Here is a 20,894-nt window from a genome sequence, read left to right on the forward strand (position 1 = left end):
CCTAGTTAGAGCACCACAGAGTCATTTAGAGTCTTAGTAATATCTCTTTCCATGTTTAGTTCCTAATCTTTGTTTGAATAGGCGTTTGCTGTGCTGGAGTTCTTTTATACTCTGCACTTAAAGTTCGTTTTCTGATAACTGGTATGAATATGTGGTCTTCTTTTGAAGAAGAAATCTAACCTGACCTTACTAGTCTTATCTAAAATAATTTGAAGATAAAACAAAAATAATAACCATAAAAAGCCTTTGTGGCATAAAGAAAAGCGTGTATATTTAATTTTATTAAAGCCAATGGAAAGAGGAAGTTGTTAAGTTTGCTGATTTGCTGCATTACCTTATTGGCAGACATTCCTCCTTTCATCTCCCTCTTCTCTTCATGCATCTTGTCCTGGACAGCTAAGTCAGTCACTAGTCATTTTGTTATTAGTAACAAAGATGGTCAGGGGAGCTATCTTGACTTCCAATTCACATATTCTTTATATGTGACAATTAAGATCAGTTTTGTGATTCATGTTATCAATTTTAATCATTCCTTGTTCTCGTCTACCATGTAAGAAACATGTAAATGGAAGTTTTTGTCGTTGTTGTGTGTTTTGTTTCTTTTGAGAGAAGGTTTTCCTGTGAAGCCCTGACTGGCCTTAGACTCAGAGATCTGCCTTCTTCTGCCTCTCAAGTACAGAGATTAAAGGCCTGTGTCACCATCATCTGGTAATAACTAGAAGTTCTAAGGCATTATTTCCATAATTGCTTAGATTTTTGCCAAGTGCAAGCCAGTTAGTGGTAACTTTAGCAGAGACTCTCCTGTCTTTATTTCATTTTACCTGTGACCAGTTTATTTTTATCCCAGCTGCTCATCTGTTTATACACTGGGTGTTTAGAAATAGTACAATAAATGATAGTGACCTTTTTCTTTTTTGGGGAAGCTGGGGGAAATGCTCCAGACATGGTTTGGAACTCTATAGACCAGACTGGCCTTGAACTTACAGAGAACTGCTTTCCTTTGCCTTCTGTGTGCTAGGATTAAAGGTGTGCACAATCATAGCCTGGCTTTTTTTTTTTTTTTTTTTTTATGAAACAAACAAGGTGCAGATAATTTGCTAAGAAGTAATTACTATTAATTTTCTTGGGTGTGCTAATGGTTTAATATTTCTATTTTTTATGTGTGTATTTTAGAGATAATTGGAGAGGAGGGGTGGGGATAATCACATGAGGCAGCTAACCTCTGGTATGTTTGCTTTACAGCTGTCTTGTTTATTAGTCTTCTGCGAGTACAATGACCATCTTTAAAATGATTAAAACACTAAATATTATTTTAATACCAGGAAGGTACCACAACTTGATAATTTTAGTTAATAGTCTACTTATTTTAGGAATTTATGTGTTTTGTATCTCTGTCTTTTCAGGTTTATGCTTGGGGCTGTGGGGCTTGTCTAGGCTGTGGCTCTTCAGAAGCTACTGCTTTGAGACCCAAGCTCATTGAAGAACTGGCTGCCACAAGAATAGTTGATATTTCTATTGGAGATAGTCATTGTTTGTCTCTTTCTCATGGTAAAGTCATGTTTATTTGTTTGTTTTAGTATTTTAAGTAGTATCATTGTAGCCTAAGCACAAACTTTAAATCCTTATGTCTTAGCCTCCTTAGTGCAGGGACTATAAATGTTCTACATTATTAATTTTTAAAAAAATATTATCAATTATTCTTTTTTGTTAATGTGCTACATTTAAATTTAAGTTTTATACTTTATGTCTTATTTTTAGATAATGAAGTTTATGCCTGGGGCAATAACTCCATGGGACAATGTGGCCAGGGAAATTCAACAGGTCCTATTACTAAACCAAAGAAAGTGAGTGGCTTAGATGGCATAGCTATTCAGCAGATCTCAGCTGGAACATCACATAGTTTGGCATGGACTGCTCTCCCTAGGGACAGGTAAGTGCTATATACTTAAATATGCTTGCACTTTTTTTTCTTTTTTAAATATATATTGTTCTCTATTTAGGACTTTGAATGTCCTAAAATCAAGTCAGTATCACACAGTGTACTTCAGAAGATAAATAATTAAATTTAATAATAATAATGATAGTATATTAAAATTAATTTCTAAATAGTGCAGACTTTGATAGTAAGTATATTGATCCCATGTTTAACAGAATAACACATACAGATCTCTACAATAAGAATAAGGTACATACACACTACTCTACTGCTGTTCATGGTAACATATCATGTCTGTGTCAAGGTTATTGGGAGTGGGTATTGGTTTTATCTTAAGATTTCTTTGTTTTGTAAAATTATACATGTGAAAAGTAAACAGTGGCTCTTCGCAGACAAAGCTTCCATGTATACATACTCAAGTTAATTTAAAGTCATTTAGAGTTGTATCAAAAATATTTTTTTCATATAGATAATTGTGTTAATATCTTTGCCTACGTTAACAAATTATATAAATACCTTAAAGGGGAAAGGATTTACTTTGGCTTACATGTATCAGTCTATCATTTCTGGCTCCATTGCCTTGGCTTGAAGTCAGTTAGAACATTATGGTACAGCAGAACAGCTCACCTCATTTCGATATTGTATTTACTAGCTTAGACCAAGCCTTCAACACATGTGTCTTTTGGCAGAACAGTTCATATGCAACCCTACAAGAGTATTACTAAATTTACAATAAAATTTAATGTGATTTTAAATTTAACTAATATATATGCTATTTAAAGTATATGTAATTTCTAATGTTGACTGTTGTAATAGAAATAACATGTAGATGTCCTTTCATGTATATTGAGGTCACATATATTTCAAAATGAAGAAGCTGTATTTAAGATACTTGATTGTCTTCTCATTTTGAATTCTCTATCTATAGAGAATGATTTAAAAGTTAAGTACTAAGCTGATGAGATGGCTGAGTCAGTAAATTGTTTGCCTGACAAGTATGAGGACCTGAGTTCAGTCTCTAGTCCCATGTAAAAGCCAGGTGCTGCAGTACATGTCTTTAATCTTGGTGCTGAGGTTGCTGTAGGGGGCATGGATGGATCTCTGGAGTTCACTGTCTGGCCTGTTTAACCAAAACAATGAGCTCTAGGTTCAGTGAAAGGTTTTGTTTCCAAAATTAAGGTAGAGAGCAACTGAGGAAGACACTGGTCATCAGTTTCTGCTCTCCACACATGTAGACCTGCACTCCAACATGCATGTGCACACACATGAACACATGTATAATATCACATATACAGTTTAATGTCTTCATATTAAGAAGAAATGAACTAAATTCAGAACTAGGCTTTATTGATTTAAAACATTTGTTTAACTTCATTGCCCTTTGTTTGGTTGGATTTCTTTGTAAAACAAAACAGATTATCCAAAAATAACAAAAAAAAAAATAAAAAAAATAAAAACAAAACAAAACAAACCCCCCTGAAAACCCAGTTGCTATACTTTTAAATCAAGGAAGCTGTTTAGTTTTGTTTTGTTCTTCCCCACTAGATCTTGTTTTTTATTTTTGATTATGTGTAGACGTTTCATTATAAGGCTGTTGGATATTTTTCTTATGCTTCCTTCTAGACAAGTTGTTGCATGGCACAGGCCTTATTGTGTAGATCTTGAAGAGAGTACCTTCTCACATCTGCGATCTTTTCTTGAGAGATACTGTGATAAAATAAACAGTGAGATTCCCCCACTGCCTTTCCCTTCATCAAGGTATGTTGTAGATACTTATGCATTCATACGTAGTAATTACTCTTTTCAAAATTTTATTCATTCTTTTTTGTTTTTCTCCAAATTACATGAGTCTTCTTTGTAAGCTAGAAAAGAACTAAACTTTTATTAATAACTTTGTGATATTTAAAGGTTATATATAATTTCAGAAATGATATTTTAAAATTTATCATTGGTCATCACTTGAAAATTTTTAAAGAGAAAAATACGTTCTGCCAGGCAGTGGTGGCGCACGCCTTTAATCCCAGCACCTGGGAGGCAGAGCCAGGCGGATTTCTGAGTTCGAGGCCAGCCTGGACTACAGAGTGAGTTCCAGGACAGCCAGGACTGCACAGAGAAACTGTCTCGAACAGCCAAAAAAATGTTCCTTAAACTGTATATTATATTTACTTTTATGCTTCTTGTTTCAGGGAACACCATAATTTTCTTAAGCTGTGCCTGAAGTTGCTTTCAAATCACCTTGCTCTGGCCCTGGCAGGAGGGGTAGCTACCAGTATTCTTGGGAGACAGGCAGGTCCACTTCGAAATTTGCTCTTCAGGCTGATGGATTCAACTGTCCCAGATGAAATCCAAGAGGTAAGAGAACTGAATCTGTGGCCTGAAGCCATAGCTGGATGATATTCAGAAGTATACTAGATACTATCAATTGCAGGGTTTCTCTGTGTAGCTCTGGCTGTCCTGGAACTCTGTAGACCAGGCCAGCCTTGAACTCAGAGACCCAGCTGCTTCTGCCTATCAAATGCTGGATTAAAGGTGTGAGCCATCATGTTCTTAAACCCTCTAAAAAAAAAAGATTTACATGCTTTTTTTGTTCTCACATGGCACCTTTAGACTTGTGTAATCCCAGAAGATAGTGTATTCACTTTTCATGTGTTGCTATTAGAAAGAGAAGATCTGGGCTGATCTCTCTTCTCTTCTCTTCTCTTCTCTTCTCTTCTCTTCTCTTCTCTTCTCTTCTCTTCTCTTCTCTTCTTCCCTCCCCCCCCCTTTTTTTTTTTTTTTTGCTTTTGGATATTAGGTGGTAATTGAAACACTCTCAGTTGGAGCAACCATGCTGTTACCTCCATTACGAGAACGGATGGAATTACTTCATTCTCTTTTACCCCAAGGACCTGATAGATGGGAAAGCTTATCCAAAGGACAGGTAAGCCTTTGCATGTAGATATAGGACAGGAAATGGGACTGAGAGGAAAATAAAGCAAAGCAAGTCTTTTCACAAATATGCTTGATAGTTGCATCCTGACTATGTGATATTGTATGTTGGAAGAATTATTGGATGTCTAGTGACCTGAAATGATGCACATGATAATTTACTAGGTTAACTTGGAGTCTATTCTTAGAGTCATGATTCATTTTTTTAGTGTTGATTATGGCATCAAGCCAGATACCCTTCTTTATTGTAAGTGCTGAGTTAAAATCAGTCTTGTGTTACCGCTGTTAATCCGATGCCTAGAGGTGCATATCTGAAAAGGAAAAGGTCATTAGCAAAAAGTATTTGAGTATGCTTATTTTTAATTTTTATTGTTTTAAGCATATGAAAATAAATGTTTTGCTGTTCTAAGTAGAAGAGTTAATTGTAGAGCTATAGATTGGAGGGGAAGCATGGTATTTACTGGCAATATAATGTCCAAGATGCTTTTCAGTAAATATTTTGCATAGTTCAAATTACAAGTGATTTCTTTCAAACAATAGAATAAGCAATTGTCATCAATATTTTTGTAGAATAACATGAATATAATTTATCTATTGGAGTTTTCTACTGATGCCTACTTATAATACTTAAATTTATTTACATTATTTTAGCTGTTCATCATAAAAGATGAGATTAAAAACCTGTTACATTTTTCCAAATGATACTGTCTGAATAGTTTTTTTGTTTTTTTGTTTTTTTTTATAATTATATACTTCCTGGACTAGAGAGATGGCTCAGTGGTTAAGATTACTGACTGCTCTTCCAGAGGTCCTGAGTTCAATTCCTAGCAACCACCTGGTGGCTTACAACCATCTGTAATGGGATGTGATGCCCTCCTCTGGTGTGTCTGAAGACAGCTACAGTGTACTCATATAAATAAATAGATCTTAAAAAAATATTTATGGACTGGAGAGATGGCTCATTGGTTAAGAGCACCAACTGCTCTTCCAGAGGTCCTGAGTTCAAATCCCATCAACTATGGTGGCTTACAACTATCTATAATGAGATTTGATGCCTTCTTCTGGTGTGTTGTCTGAAGATAGCTACAGTATACTTCTATACATAAAATAAATAAATAAATCTTTAAATAAAAGATTTATTTTAAAAATGTTTATATACTTCTCAAACTTTGTTTATCAAACAAGTAAGTGGATTAATTAACATGGTTAGTATAGTTTTTGTCTGAAATTTTTCTCTTCTAATGCATGTTATCCTAGTTATATGTTTCTTTTTCATTGTTGTTTAGAGAATGCAACTGGATATAATTCTGACAAGTTTACAAGATCATACCCATGTAGCCTCCCTTCTTGGCTATAGCTCACCTTCCGATGCTGCTGACCTTTCGACTGTGTGCATGGGATATGGAAACCTGTCAGATCAGCCATATGGTTCTCAGACCTGCCATCCAGACACTCATCTGGCCGAAATTTTAATGAAGACTCTCTTAAGAAATTTAGGGTTTTATACGGTACCTTGCTTTTTCAATATATTAAGAAAAGAATAAAGGGGTAAGGATCTTTTTAGGTCAAAGTATAGTAACATTTAAACAGTATAAATAAAATTTTAGATTTCCTTCTCCAAAGATAGAAACATGTCAGACTTGAAGTACTGTGGTGGCCAAGTAATATGTAACTTAAAATTATAAAATGACATGTTAAAATTTTATCAAGTGTTTCTCATGTAATAAAGAATAAACATAAAAATAGATTTCTAAACATACTTAAAATATAATCTTCATTATGTGTAATTTTAGGATCAAGCATTTGGCGAGCTGGAAAAGAATAGTGATAAATATCTTCTTGGAACATCATCTTCAGAGAACAGTCAGCCTGCTCATCTTCATGAACTACTGTGTTCATTACAGAAACAACTGCTTGCTTTTTGCCACATTAATAACGTTACTGAGGTATGAATTCTATGCTTTTCATGATGCTCTGCGAGGAACATACAGCTCAGATAGTTGGGGATATCATATTATTTTTGTACTTTGGATATTTCAGAATAGTAATTTAGGGTTTTTTTTTTCTTTGCAGAACTCAAGCAGTGTGGCATTGCTTCATAAACATCTTCAGCTTTTGCTGCCTCATGCCACAGATATTTATTCACGTTCTGCAAATTTGCTTAAAGAAAGTCCTTGGAATGGCAGTGTTGGAGGAAAATTGAGAGGTGAGTTTGATGTTGACTTTCACATTTAACCAGTGGTTATTAAGCAAGCGTCATCGAACTTTTCCAAAACATGAAGAGGGCCTGATAATCTCTGTGTGGAGGAGAGATAATCCTGAGCTTCATTTGTATTCATTGTTTACTTTCATCTTGGTTTAGGGGTGATGTAGCAGTGATTGACCTTAAAGGATTCTAATTATCTCAGTAGATACAACTTAAAGGCACTAGGTGATATAAACTCAAACAGTTAATTTATGATATAAAGTAACATTTTTATTTACTGCCTATTTTGACAGTATTCTGCCTTCCTTCCTTTTTTTCAAGACAGGGTCTTCTGCTGTAGAATATGTTGTTCTCAATCTCAAAGCAATCCTTCTGACTCAGTGTTCCACCCAAGGTTGTGGGGTTATTAACACACCCTGTCCAATTTCCTTCTTGAAGTATCTTCTCCCATGGGCTTTCTTTTTATCCATCTTGACCAGTCATTTTCTGTGACTTCCTGAAGGATTTGTCCTCTCTTACCTTGGATATTCCCTTCTGCATTGGGATGGATCCTCTAAATTTTGCTTTTAATTCTCTTTCCATTCTGAATAGGCTCATCTAGTTTAATTGCCTTTAACCACTATGCACGTGTTCCTATGTTTCCACCTAGCTGAGGATTTTCCTGGGCACCAGAGCTCTTGTTGATCTCTGTAGTTTTTCTCTTTTTAAAAAAAAAGAAAGAGTAGTACTCCATTTTATAAATTACCACATTTTCTGTATCCATTCCTCTGTTGAGGGACATCTGGGTTCTTTCCAGCTTCTGGCTATTATAAATAAGGCTGCTACGAACATAGTGGAGCATGTGTCCTTACCAGTGTGGTACATTTACACAATGGAGTACTACTCAGCTATTAAAAAGAATGAATTTATGAAATTCCTAGGCAAATGGATGGACCTGGAGGGCATCATCCTGAGTGAGGTAACCCAATCAAAAAAGAACTCACATGATATGTACTCACTGATAAGTGGATATTAGCCCAGAAACTTAGAATGCCCAAGATACACGATACAATTTGCAAAACACATGAAACTCAAGAAGAACGAAGACCAAAGTGTGGACACTTTGCCCCTTAGAATTGGGAATAAAACACCCATGGAAGGAGTTACAGAGACAAAGTTTGGAGCTGAGAAGAAAGGATGGACCATCTAGAGACTGCCATACCTGGGGATCCATCCCATAATCAGCCTCCAAACGCTGACACCATTGCATACACTAGCAAGATCTTGCTGAAAGGACCCAGATATAGGTGTCTCATGTGAGGCTATGCTGGGGCCTAGCAAACATAGAAGTGGATGCTCACAGTCAGCTATTGGATGGATCACAGGGCACCCAATGGAGGAGCTAGAGAAAGTACCCAAGGAGTTAAAGGGGTCTGCAACCCTATAGGTAGAACAACAATATGAACTAACCAGTACCCCCAGAGCTCGTGTCTCTAGCTGCATATGTATCAGAAGATGGCCTAGTCGGCAATCAGTGGAAAGAGAGGCCTATTGGTCTTGCAAACTTTGTATGCCTCAGTACAGGGGAACGCCAGGGCCAAGAAATGGGAGTGGGTGGGTAGGGCAGTGGAAGGGAGGGCATGGGGGACTTTTGGGATAGCACTGGAAATGTAAATGAAGAAAATACCTAATTAAAAAAAAAGAAAGAAAAAGGAAGAAAGAAAGAAAAAAAGAGAAAAAAGAAAGAGAAATCAGCTGAGAAACCAAGACTATTATTTATTAGTCTGGTTTGTCTGTTATGTATGCAATGTAAATTTATTGTCCATTCGGACTGAGCTCACTTCTAAATGTTCCTTCCTTCCCTGAGTACAATGCAATAATGGGACAAATTTGATTGGAAAGTAATCCCTAGAATGAAAGGGCAGATATTTTATGATGACCTTAATTTTAAAATTATTTAAAAACTTGCCTTATTAGAATGTTAACATCATAGGAAGATGGAAAGTTTTGGCTGCTTTGGTCATGGCTGTGTCTGCACCTAGAATAGCATTTAGTCTGTTGTAGGTACTCTGAATTTAAAAGTGGGGATAAATTAATGGATGTGGTATTATAATGTATCTTAAGAAAACAGTTTCTGTGTTTTGAGTTTGTTGGCATGCAAGGTAAGTTTGCTTTTCTACAAAGTGTCTGTCTGTAGGTGTTATTTTGATAGTAAATACTAACATGACAAGATATCAGGTGGGTATTGAACAAAAAGTTATTGAATTTGTTTACTCTTTCCAAACTGAAGAAGTATTTAGGCTTTTTTGAGGTAACTGATTTACCTTGCATTCTTGCTCTTCATAGATGTGATCTATGTGTCAGCTGCAGGCAGTATGCTCTGCCAGATCGTTAATTCCCTACTGTTACTCCCAGTGTCAGTGGCTCGTCCTTTACTGAGTTACCTCCTCGACCTCTTGCCACCTCTTGATTGCCTTAATAGACTCCTGCCAGCTGCTGCTCTTTTAGAAGACCAAGAATTACAGTGGCCTCTTCATGGTAAGTACTAGCAATAAAAAGTTAAACAATGCTCTTGAGAAAGGTGGTTCTTCTTCCATATCTCAAATAAAACCATTCCCAACAATATGGGTGTTTCATATGATCAAAAAGATGTGATATTGTCGAAGAGTGAACAGTCTGAAGTGGGCAACTGACATCCAGCAGCTAAGAAAGTTGTTTTTGGGTATTACAAAAAGCATCTTTAGGGCCAGTGGTTCTAAGGCTTTTTGTTCTTCAGAGTTTGAAATGATTGAAATTAAGATGTGTCTTACAACAGTAGCAAGATTGTGTTATACTTTAGTCAGCATTACCTTTTTCCTTAGAGGTATTTAAAATAATACATTTATAATCAGTGGATCACTATTTTTAAACATTTTATTTAAACATTTTATGTCATAAATATTATAATTTTAAAATCTATTTGATAGTAACATTTCTTATTTTGGTTGGATATATAGACAACTGGCCGAATTTTAAAATAGAGATTGAGAAAATATCTTGTTACTGCATTTGATTTTTTTTTTTTTTTTAAAGCAGGAATTCTGTGAAAGTTTATTAGTTTTAATACTTCCTATTAGGAGTTAGGAGTCTGAGTTTTCAGGAGATTGGACCTAATACACTTTCAGAATACACTTGCTGTACTTAAAACTTTGCCATTCATGATTCATTTCACAGCCATTTGTAAATAGTAATAATCAGGTCATATAGGCATCCTTTAAAACTCAAGGTGTATTTACCCTGGGCTAATTACCAGTGTATAAAACTATATAACATTGTAGCGTTTTTAGGTATAGTAATCTCTAATCCACTTTTAAGTTTTTTTTACATTGATTTTACTTTTTTTTAAACATATATAAGAAATAAATGTAATAAAATACATGGACAAATATACAGGAATCATATGATCATCTCAATGGAAGCAAAAAAAAAAAAAAAGAGTCAGCATGCATTCTTAATAAAAGTCCTAGAACAAGTAGGACTGTAGGAAACATATTTCAACATAATATAGATTATATATGACAACTCATGGCCAATATCATCCTAAATGAATAAAACCATTAATAAGCCCCATTAAAATCAGGAATGGGAGAGAACTGCCCACTGTCCCTACTGCTCATCCATAATGTGGTTGAAGCATTAGCTGGAGCAGTAAGGTAAGAGAAGGGATACAAGTGGGAAAATATTAAATCAAATTATTTTCAATTGAAGATTATGTTATCTTATACTCCAAAATTTGACTAGAAAAATTGTAGAAATTATCAATAATTTCAGCAAAGTTTTATGATACATAATTGACTTACAAAATTTACCAGTCTTAATACATATGAGTAACAAGCATGCTGAGAAAGAGATTATGGACACACTCCTCTTCCCAGTTTCTCAAATAAAATATTTAGAATATACATAACAAAAGAGGTAAAAAACCTCTACAGTGAAAACTTTAAATGTGTGAAGAAAGGGATTAAGAAATGTACTAGAATTTGAAGACATCCCAAGCTTATAGCTTGGTAGAATTAACATTATGAAAAAAGACCTTCCTACCAAAACAATTTACTGATTCAATGACATCACAATCAACATCCTCATCTCATTCTTCACATAAATAGAAAGAAAATCCTCAATTTGATATGGAACAACAAAAGACCCAGAATAGCCAATTAGTCCTAGATAAGTGTTTCTATGCATTCTGCTCATTTTAAGTGCTAAGTGCATCTGTCTATGACCCTAATTTTTATACATCTGTTTCTGTTGAGTCCATTTTGTTCTATATTAGAATGGCTACTCCAGCTTGTTTCTTGGGAGCATTTGCTTGGAAAATTGTTTTCCAACCTTTTACTCTGAGGTAGTTTCTGTCTTTGTCACTGAAGTGCATTTTCTGTATGCAGCAAAATGCTGGGTCCTTATTACATATCCAGTCTGTTAGTCTATATCTTTTTATTGGGGAGTTGAATCCATTGGTGTTAAGAGATATTAAGGAATAGTGATTGTTGCTTCCTGTTATTTTTTATGTTACTTTTATGTTTGTGTGGCATCTTCTTTTGGGTTCGTTGAAAGAAGATTACTTTCTTGCTTTTTCTAGGGTGTAGTTTCCTTCCTTGTGTTGGCGTTTTCCATCTATTATCTTTTGTAGGGCCGGTTTGTGGAAAGATATTGTGTAAATTTGGTTTTGTCATGGAATATGTTTCTCTGTCTATGGTACTTGAGAGGTTTGCTGGTTATAGTAGCCTGGGCTGGCATTAGTGTTCTCTTAGAGTCTGTATGACATCTGCCCAGGATCTTCTAGCTTTCATAATCTCTGGTGAAAAATCTGGTGTAATTCTGATAGGTCTGCCTTTATATCTTACTTGACCTTTTTCCCTTACTGCTTTTAATATTCTTTCTTTGTTTAGTGCATTTGGTGTTGTGATTATTATATGACGGGATGAATTTCTTTTCTGGTCCAGTCTATTTGGAGTTCTGTAGACTTTCTTGTATGTTCATGGGCATCTATCTCTGTCTTTAGGCTAGGGAAGTTTTCTTCTATAATTTTGTTGAAGATATTTACTGGCCCTTTAAGTTGGGAATCTTAGCTCTCTTCTATATCTATTATCCTTAGGTTTGGTCTTCTCATTGTGTCCTAGATTTCCTGGATGTTTCGGGTTAGGAACTTTTTGCCTTTTGCATTTGACTTTTGTGTCCATGTTTTCTATGCTATCTTCTGCACCTGAGATTTTTTCTTCTTGTATTCTGTTGGTGATGCTTGCATCTATTACTCCTGTTCTCTTTCCTAGGTTTTCTAACTCCAGAGCTGTCTTCCTTCGTGATTTCTTTATTGTTTTTATTTCCATTTTTTAGATCTTGGATGATTTTGTTCATTTCCTTTACCTGTTTGTTTGATTGTGGGGTTTTTGTTTGTTTTGTTTTTTTTGAGACAGGGTTTTTCTGTGTACCCCTGTCTGTTCTGGAACTCACTCTGTAGACCACACTGGCCTCGAACTCAGAAATCCACCTTCCTCTGCCTCCCAAGTGCTGGGATTAAAGTCGTGTGCCACCACCTCCCAGCTTTGCTTATGTTCTTATGCTTGCCTCCCACCATCTGGTACTCGATAGTGCTACCTGTCCTCGCTATATCTGACTGGAGCCTGTTCTTCCTGTGATCCTGGTTGTGTCAGAACTTCTCAGAGTCAAGCTGTCTCTATGATCCTGTTATTCTGGGATCCTGTGATCCTGAGATCCTGGGTGTTTCAGAGCTTCTGGGAGTAAAGCTGCTTCTGGGACCCTGAGATTCTGGTGTGACCAAACCCCTGGGATCCTGTGTGTGTTAGAGCTGCTGGGAGTGGAACTTCCTCTGGGTATTGTGGGACTGGCTGCAGAATTCAGGCCCAAGGTCTGTTTAGGGTGGCCCAGACTGGAAGGCTAGTGCATTTGATTTTAAACATGGCATTCTAATTCATTCTTGGTTTATATAATGTTGGTGATTCTAGACAGTTGACAGTAGCTTATGTTTGCAAGAGTGTTATTGTTGCCCATTGGGAGTCTTTGTGCTAAGGCTGTCAGACTTCACCATTGAAACATAAGATCTTTTACAGTTAGTGAATGGTCTTTTTTGTTTGTTTGTTTGTTTTTGCTAGTAACTTCTTATGTAACCTTGAAAAAGTCACTTGTTCAGTGCCTAGAGTGTTTGTTTGTTTTGTTTTCTCTTTTCTTTTTTTCTGCAAAGCATTGGACTTTTACAAGATAACATTGAAGCTCTTGCTGGAACAGTTCTGGAGTGGTTCTGTTGACCAATGCATTGAAATGGTCAAAATATCAAATTCATGACTATGTTGATATCAGCATAGTGATTTGGCTTGATGTGGATAGTTTTGGGGTTAATTTTGATTTAAAGTGTTTTAGAACTTTGTTGTGTTGGATGAGCTAAGTGTCCTGTTCTGAATTTCTTTGGGTTTATAACTGATAATTTTTAAAAAGTTTCTCTTTTTCATGCTGTTCTTGCCTAGTTTGCCAAATTAGTACTCTATTCATATAGCATGAATTTAGAATCTTAATTCTTTTTTTTTCCTGTTTTCTGAAATATTTTTGTAAGGTAAAGATTATCTTTTATTTGAGTGCTTGAGGAATTTTTCTATGAAATTATCTGTCCCTTGTGGTTTATTATATTTTAATAATGTGTATGTGCATGAATCATGGGATATTTTTCTAATCTATTTTAGAAATTGTTATTTTTCTAGAAAATGTTATTTTGTTGGCTTTAAAGTATTGGTGTAAAAGTGATTGCAATTAATTCATTTGTGGTTTAAAAAATTTCCTATATAAGCATTGCTATATATTCTTTTTATTTCTAATTTTAAAATATATGGAGTCTGTTTTTCTTTATTAGTTTTATTAGATTTGTCCTGTTTTTGTTTTTTTTTTTTTCCCCTTCAAATACCTGCCTTTTGGAATGCTTGTTTTCCCATCACTGAATTCTGATTTCTGTTATCTTCACAGCTATCCTGCATGTGTGTGTGTGTGTGTGTGTGTGTACATGTGAAGAACTTTTAGAAACAAGCATCCAATAAGAAACCTTGGGTTGAGCTAAAGGGATCTGCAACCCTATTGTTGGAACAACATGATGTACTAACCAGAACCCCGGAGCTCTTGTCTCTAGCTGCATATGTATCGAAAGATGGCCTAGTCGGCCATCAATGGAAAGAGAGGCCCATTGGACTTGCAAACTTTATATGCCCCAATATAGGGGAATGCCAGGGCCAATAGAATGGGAATGGGTGGGTAGGGAAGTGGGGGGCGCTATGGGGGACTTTTGGGATAGCATTGGAAATGTAATTGAGGAAAATATGTAATAAAAATATTAAAAATCAAAAAAAAAAAAAAAAAAGAAACCTTGGGTCTGGGGCTGGTGAGATGGCTCAGTTGTTAAGAGCGCTGACTGCTCTTCTAAAGGTCCTGAGTTCAAATCCCAGCAACCACATGGTGGCTCACAACCATCTGTAACGAAATCTGATGCTCTCTTCTGGAGTGTCTGAAGACAGCTACAGTGTACTTACATATAATAAATAAACAAATAAATAAATAAATAATAAAAAAAAGGGAAAGAAACCTCGGGTCTGGTTCTTAGTATAAGACAGTTCTGAGTTCAAGCCAGAAGATCATTAAACAATAGTGTTACTTTAATTAATGAGTTCTTGTTTGGTTTTGGAAAAAAAGTCCCAAAGACTGACTAAAAATGGTAAAATTTAATCTAGATAGTATAATAGAATCTCTTGAGATAAGTTTACTTGGGCTGATTTATTATTAGGGTTAGGGTTAAAATTAGTAACATAACAAAGGAAATTTTATTTGATAGCCTTATATTTTTGAGTAAATTTTAAATTAGTCTAATAGACCAGGTAATTTGTACACAGAAAATAATATGTGTTCTTCTTAAGAAAATATTTTTTTCAATATGTTATAGTTTAATAGGTTAGAGACAATGAGAAAGCTTTTAAAAATTAAAATATCAGATAAAGACACAATTACTACTGATTTTTCTCTCCAGGGGGGCCAGAAGTAATTGACCCAGCTGGTGTGCCATTACCTCAGCCAGCTCAATCTTGGGTATGGCTTGTGGATCTGGAAAGAACAATTGCTCTCCTCATTGGCCGATGTCTTGGTGGCATGCTTCAAGGCTCCCCTGTGTCTCCAGAGGAACAGGATACTGCATATTGGATGAAAACACCACTTTTCAGTGATGGTGTGGAAATGGACACCCCTCAGTTGGGTAATACGCTTCTCTGAAGCACGTGAAACACGTACTTCTTTGTTTCTTCTTGGAGATCTTTTACCTGAGTGTTGAAAACAGAACTCATGCATTTTCCACATTAGGTCAAAACAGGATCTAAAATTGTAATGTACAGTTTACAGAAAAACAGTTAAGTTCTGCAGCACGGTTATGAACCACTAGTGTAGGGGTATATGGATCTAGGGAAATGTTGAGCAGTAGTTCTCAACCTTTGGAATGCTGCAAACTTTTAATAGAGTTTTTCATGATGTGGTAACACCTAGCCATAAAATTATTTCATTGCTACTTTATAACTGTAATTTTTCTACTGTTATGAATCATAATGTAAATATCAGATATTCAGGGTATGTGATATGCCATTCCCAGGGGTGTTGCGACCCATAGGTTTGCAAACCACTTTTCTAGAGCCAACTATGGTAGCTCAGTCCTGTAGTCCCAGCACTTGAGAGGCTGAGTCAGGAGAATTGCTGCAAGATCAAGTCTAAGCTATATAAGTTCCAGACTCAACTGGGCTACAATGAGAAACCCTCATTTCAAAAACGCTGGAAATACAGGTTTGATCCTATTTTCTTAACACTTTTCCCTTATTTTGATCAAGTCATAGAAAAAAATATTTGTGTTCTAAAGCTTGGGGTTAGAAAACCTCTTCCCTGAGTAGAATGCACTGGAAGAGTACCTATCAGGACTGAGCAGTGTCCAATTTTCAGACACTATGTTAGAGTTACAATTGCTGTGATGGAACACCATGACCAAAAGCACCTTGGAGAGGAATGGGTTTATTTGGCTTATACTTCTACTTCATTGTTTATCAATAAAGATGTCAGAACAAGAAGTCAGATGATGACAGGAACTTGGAGCCAGGAGGAATGCTGCTTACTTGAAGGCTTGCTCCCCATGACTTGCTCAGCCTACTTTTTCATAGAAACCAGGACCATCAGCTCTGGGGCAAACCCTTCCACAATGAACTGATCCCTACCACATTTATCACTAAGAAAATACCCTACAGGTTTGCCTGTAGTCCAATCTTATGAATGTATTTTCTCAATTGAGGTTCTCTCTACTCAGATTACTATAGTTTGTATCAAGTTGACATAAAACTAGCTAGCACAGTCACTACCTGTAGGTTTTATTCCTCCATTTGTAGTTTCCTTTGGGAATTCCCTTTCCTTCTATCTTTCCCATTTCTCTTCTTTGTTGGCTCTTAGACTAAACACAAGATTTATTCATTGTCCCAGTGTATGGTAATCTAGGATTTATATTTTAATCTCACTGGGCCTCTAAATTTGATTCTATGAAATATTGAGTAGGATTAGCTAGCCTATATTGAGCCTAATTTTTGTTATTTTTCCAGTAAGAAAAAGACTCAGATATACACAAAGTAAAGAGAGAGGGGGCAAGAGAGGAAAAAGAGGGAGCCTACAGATTAGGAAAGGGCTGGGGTAGAGACAGGTAGAAAGGGAAGGTAGAAGAAAAAGAAAAGTTTTGCTTTGGGCATGCACATATGATAAAAAGAGCAAGGAAAATAGTTCTTTTTTCAAATAGAAGCAAGTACCCATCATTTCACTTTTGAACTAGAAAGTGAGTTTGACTGTGGCTAATGAATGCTAGATTGATACATATGAAGTGTAGAAAGTTAAATTGTGGGGTACTCAGGCAACAGCAGGATAAGATTCCAGCATTTTCAGCGCTAATGCCTGTGGTAGTCCCTAGTAATCCTTTGAGTAAAAAAGGTGTCTGTTGATCCATACATACCTTAAGTATGAGTAAAATAAACTTCTATTTTAATATTATTTTTTAGTTTTTAAAAAATAAAATTGTGTAACATATCAAGAAAAGGTATTTGCCTCTGTAAAACTGAATGTATAATATTCCTGTTATGTTATGGTTTGAATTGCCTTTTGGTACTTGTCAAAACCCTGACCATCATTTTGGAACAGTGGAAATAAAAAGTGAAGTGACCCAGCTGTAGGTGTGCACATTCTCAACACTGTAGTACTTGGGAGACAGAGGGTTGACCCAGATGGTAGGGCAGCATCCTTGTTTCTAGAAATGTAATAGTGATTCTGAATGCTAGAGGTCCTGTTGAGGAATTGGAAGTTTTGTTCATGGCATCTGTGATCCTTTTTGTATCACTCTTAACTGATTGTTTTCCTTTAAGTCTATCAAAGAGAAAACATTTTATTGTCTTTGTTGTGGCTTTACTTTTTTCAAAGAGTATACTATGCAATTTTAATGCAATGGTTTTCAAGGCTGTGCTTCACATATGTGTAGGACATTTTCTATCCCTGGCTCTATTTGCCAAAATGTCCATTTCTTTCTTTTTTAGAGGGAGTTAGAAAGGTGATACTTCCTCCAACTAAAGAAAAAAAAGAAAGTAGAGCACTTTATTTTAGTAGTGTCTACTTTAGCCCCAAGTACATAATTTCATGTTTTGAGTATATACGATTTTATTTGCAGTTACAAAATTTATGAAGTTTAAAATTGGGAGTTTAACCAGATGGTAGTGGCACATACCTTTAGTCCCAGCAGCCGGGAGGCAAAGGCAGGCAGATTTCTTGAGTTTGAGGTCAGGCTGGTCTACAGAGCGAGTTCCAGGACAGGCAGTGATACACAGAGAAACCCTGTCTCAAATCTGAAGCACCAAACAAAGAGAATTTGAGGACTGATGGCTCAAGGTGTAAAGTGTTTGCTGCTAGGACTGATAGCTGCGCTTGATCACTAGGACCTACTTGGTGCAAGGAGAAAAGTGACTCCCACAAGTTGTCTTCTGACCGTCCATATGCTGTAGTGCTCACACACACACACACACACACACACACACTCATGCACAGGGATGATGGGAGAAAGAGAAATGAATAAATAGAATTATTAATTAAATTTTTTTTTAATAGATAAATGTATGAGCTGCCTATTAGAAGTAGCTCTTTCAGGAAATGAAGAACAGAAGCCTTTTGATTACAAATTGCGGCCTGAAATTGCTGTCTATGTAGACTTGGCATTGGGTTGTTCTAAAGAGCCTGCCAGAAGCCTTTGGATCAGCATGCAGGATTATGCTGTCAGTAAAGGTAAGATAAAGAGAAGGAAATGGGGAAATATATATCTAACTTGCCTAAATAATTCATGTGTTTGTATAGATAAAAAATAATAGGAGCTATTCCTATTGCTTTTTTTGAGGAAAATAATTTCATATAAGTAGCAGCTTAAAATAATTGTTTTTCTGTTTGTGGAAAATGCATCATTGTATCAGGTTATTTGAGGTACTCACATAGACCCCATTTAAAGAAAATTGATTGTGTTAAAGGTGGGCTCTGTGTAATAAATCATTTTATGAAAGTATTCAGTGAAGCTTTATATTAGAGGATGTATATTTAGATGTCTAGGCTGTAGGCCTACTGAATATTTCTTTATATAAAAAGTTTTGCCTATTCAGAGTGCTAATAGTACCCATTTGAGATAAAATATGCTATTAATAGTGAATAGTCTACAAATATATGGTAATATTTCTATTTCTAATATTTTTATTTAGTAGAATTAACTGTATGTGCAAATTTCAGAAAATATCCTTGATTTATTCTTAGTTCCCATGTTTGACAGTGACCCATATTAAAGCCGGGCATAGTGGTGCATACCTGTAATTCCAGCACTCTGGATGTGAAGCAGGAAGGTCGGTTTAAGATCAGCTTCCACTATATAGTGAGTTTGAGGCTAATATGGGTTACATGAAACCCTATCTCAAAATAAGTACCCCAACCAGACAAACACAGTCGCCCATATCGTTGAGGGTAACATCTGTAGTCTCTGTTTTTTTTTTTTTTTTCTGTGTTGTTTCTTTCTTATCCTTAGTTTTCTTCTGTATCTTGGAATTCTCAGGTTTAAAAGATGGTAAAAGTAAATACGTCTTCACTTTTCATTGGCTTTTATCTTTTATAAATAAAATTAACCAATATGTACATCTCTCTTTTTTTAAAGACAGAGGCTTAAGCTCAAGTCTGGCATTAAACTCTTAGTCCTCTTGCCTCAGCCTCCTGAGTACTGAAATTACTGCATTGTGCTACCATTCCTAGATCAGTTATTTTAAATACTAGTGGAAAGATAGCTTGGTAGCTAGTGATATGTCTCATGGTCACTTGTGCCAAACCTGATATCCTGAGTTCAGTCCCAGGGACCCACGTGAGATAGTTTGCCCTTTGCCCTTCATACATGTCATGGCACTCTACTCCAGGGTGCAATCTCCCCTCCCCTCCCCTCCCCTCCTCCTCTCCCCTACCCCCCTCCACTGTTTAATTATGTCATAACAGTTTTCAGACAGTAACCAGGTCTGTGGAACAGGCAACACCTTGAGAACCTGATGTGGATAAATTCTGAATGCATATATACAGTGTACACGGTTGTTACAAGAGTCTCTGTGGACTCTAAAGTTTTATATAAAGTTAGGCATATTTGCATTATCAGTTCTTTTGTGTATAAATTAGTTAAGTCTGGATTTATACTTTTAACTTATACATAGAAAAAAAGCGAAAATTAATATATAGCATTTTATCTTTTGGGGAAGGAGCCTTAAGAATAGTTAAGAACAAGTAAAACTAAATTGGGTCTTAATATTTTCCAAGGATACTTTTTGTTTGATTTCACATTGGAGTACAATCATTATTCAGTAAATCTGTCAGATGAGCAGTGAAGAACTCTGCCCCCCCCCCATTGAATCTGATGAATTTTCTTTATTTTAAGAGTATATACTCTATTTAGTATAATATACTCCATGGTCTGCCAACATAGAATTAAAAGAATGTGAGGGGGGGGCAGATGACCCACCTGACTGGTTTTCTTCATTTAATGCTGTGGTTTGAGCTTTCAATTATATATATTCATTTCTGTCTAGGCATTTTTTTTCTGTCTAGGTATTTTTAATTGCCCAGATGCTCTTGAACTCTCACAGGATCTACTTTTATGGCTTAAAATAATACCATATAAATCTACATATCATATACATAGTTTCATATGTGTGTGTGCCTAAGTGAATAGTGCATTCAGTTTTAGGCTGCTTAATGGAAAGTGTTCAAAACTCGACTTTGATTCCAGTTCTTTTCCTACAAAACTTGTGTGGTCTTCCAATCTCACTATAACTAATACATTTAAATTCTTGTTGGCTTCAGATTGTAACAGTGCTTTCAGAGTTTATGCGGACTCTGACAACTTCTCACTACTTGAATTGTTCCTACCCTGGTTTGACCACTGTTGTTGCTTACTGCAGTAATGAGTTCTGCTTTTTACTATCTGCTTTTACTATTCAAGAGGTAGAGCTTTTAAAATATAAGTCAGGTCATGCCATTTCTGTGTTCAAAACTCTCTTTGCTACTCCCCATTTTTTAAAATAGTCATATAGACAAGTTATAGTCTAATTCCCCACTAGCTCTCTAATGTCATCTCCTACCACTCTTGTACATGTACCTTTGTTCCAGCAATTCTGACCTCTTGAACCCTGGTTATCCTAATGATATTCTGTAACACTGAGGCTTCTTTCCTTGCTTCACTTAGCTCTCTGTTCA

General features: G+C 35.9%; 1 protein-coding gene across 5 annotated transcripts in view; it reads left to right on the forward strand.

Annotated features, from left to right (window-relative positions):
* Nucleotides 1-20,894, forward strand: part of Herc1 (HECT and RLD domain containing E3 ubiquitin protein ligase family member 1) — a 163,310-nt gene that overhangs the window by 47,673 nt on the left and 94,743 nt on the right. For all 5 annotated transcript variants that reach the window (XM_029481103.2, XM_029481107.2, XM_029481105.2 and 2 more), the window contains exons 9-19: nucleotides 1,404-1,548; nucleotides 1,759-1,930; nucleotides 3,560-3,694; nucleotides 4,123-4,288; nucleotides 4,731-4,856; nucleotides 6,151-6,372; nucleotides 6,658-6,810; nucleotides 6,938-7,070; nucleotides 9,396-9,587; nucleotides 15,106-15,327; nucleotides 18,240-18,413. In XM_029481103.2, coding sequence (XP_029336963.1) covers nucleotides 1,404-1,548; nucleotides 1,759-1,930; nucleotides 3,560-3,694; nucleotides 4,123-4,288; nucleotides 4,731-4,856; nucleotides 6,151-6,372; nucleotides 6,658-6,810; nucleotides 6,938-7,070; nucleotides 9,396-9,587; nucleotides 15,106-15,327; nucleotides 18,240-18,413 — 1,840 coding nt within the window. The remainder of the gene's footprint in view (nucleotides 1-1,403; nucleotides 1,549-1,758; nucleotides 1,931-3,559; nucleotides 3,695-4,122; nucleotides 4,289-4,730; nucleotides 4,857-6,150; nucleotides 6,373-6,657; nucleotides 6,811-6,937; nucleotides 7,071-9,395; nucleotides 9,588-15,105; nucleotides 15,328-18,239; nucleotides 18,414-20,894) is intronic.

The sequence above is a fragment of the Mus caroli genome, unplaced genomic scaffold (genome assembly GCF_978045245.1).
Source record: "Mus caroli unplaced genomic scaffold, Mus_caroli_1 scaffold_11, whole genome shotgun sequence".
Lineage (NCBI taxonomy): Eukaryota > Metazoa > Chordata > Mammalia > Rodentia > Muridae > Mus > Mus caroli.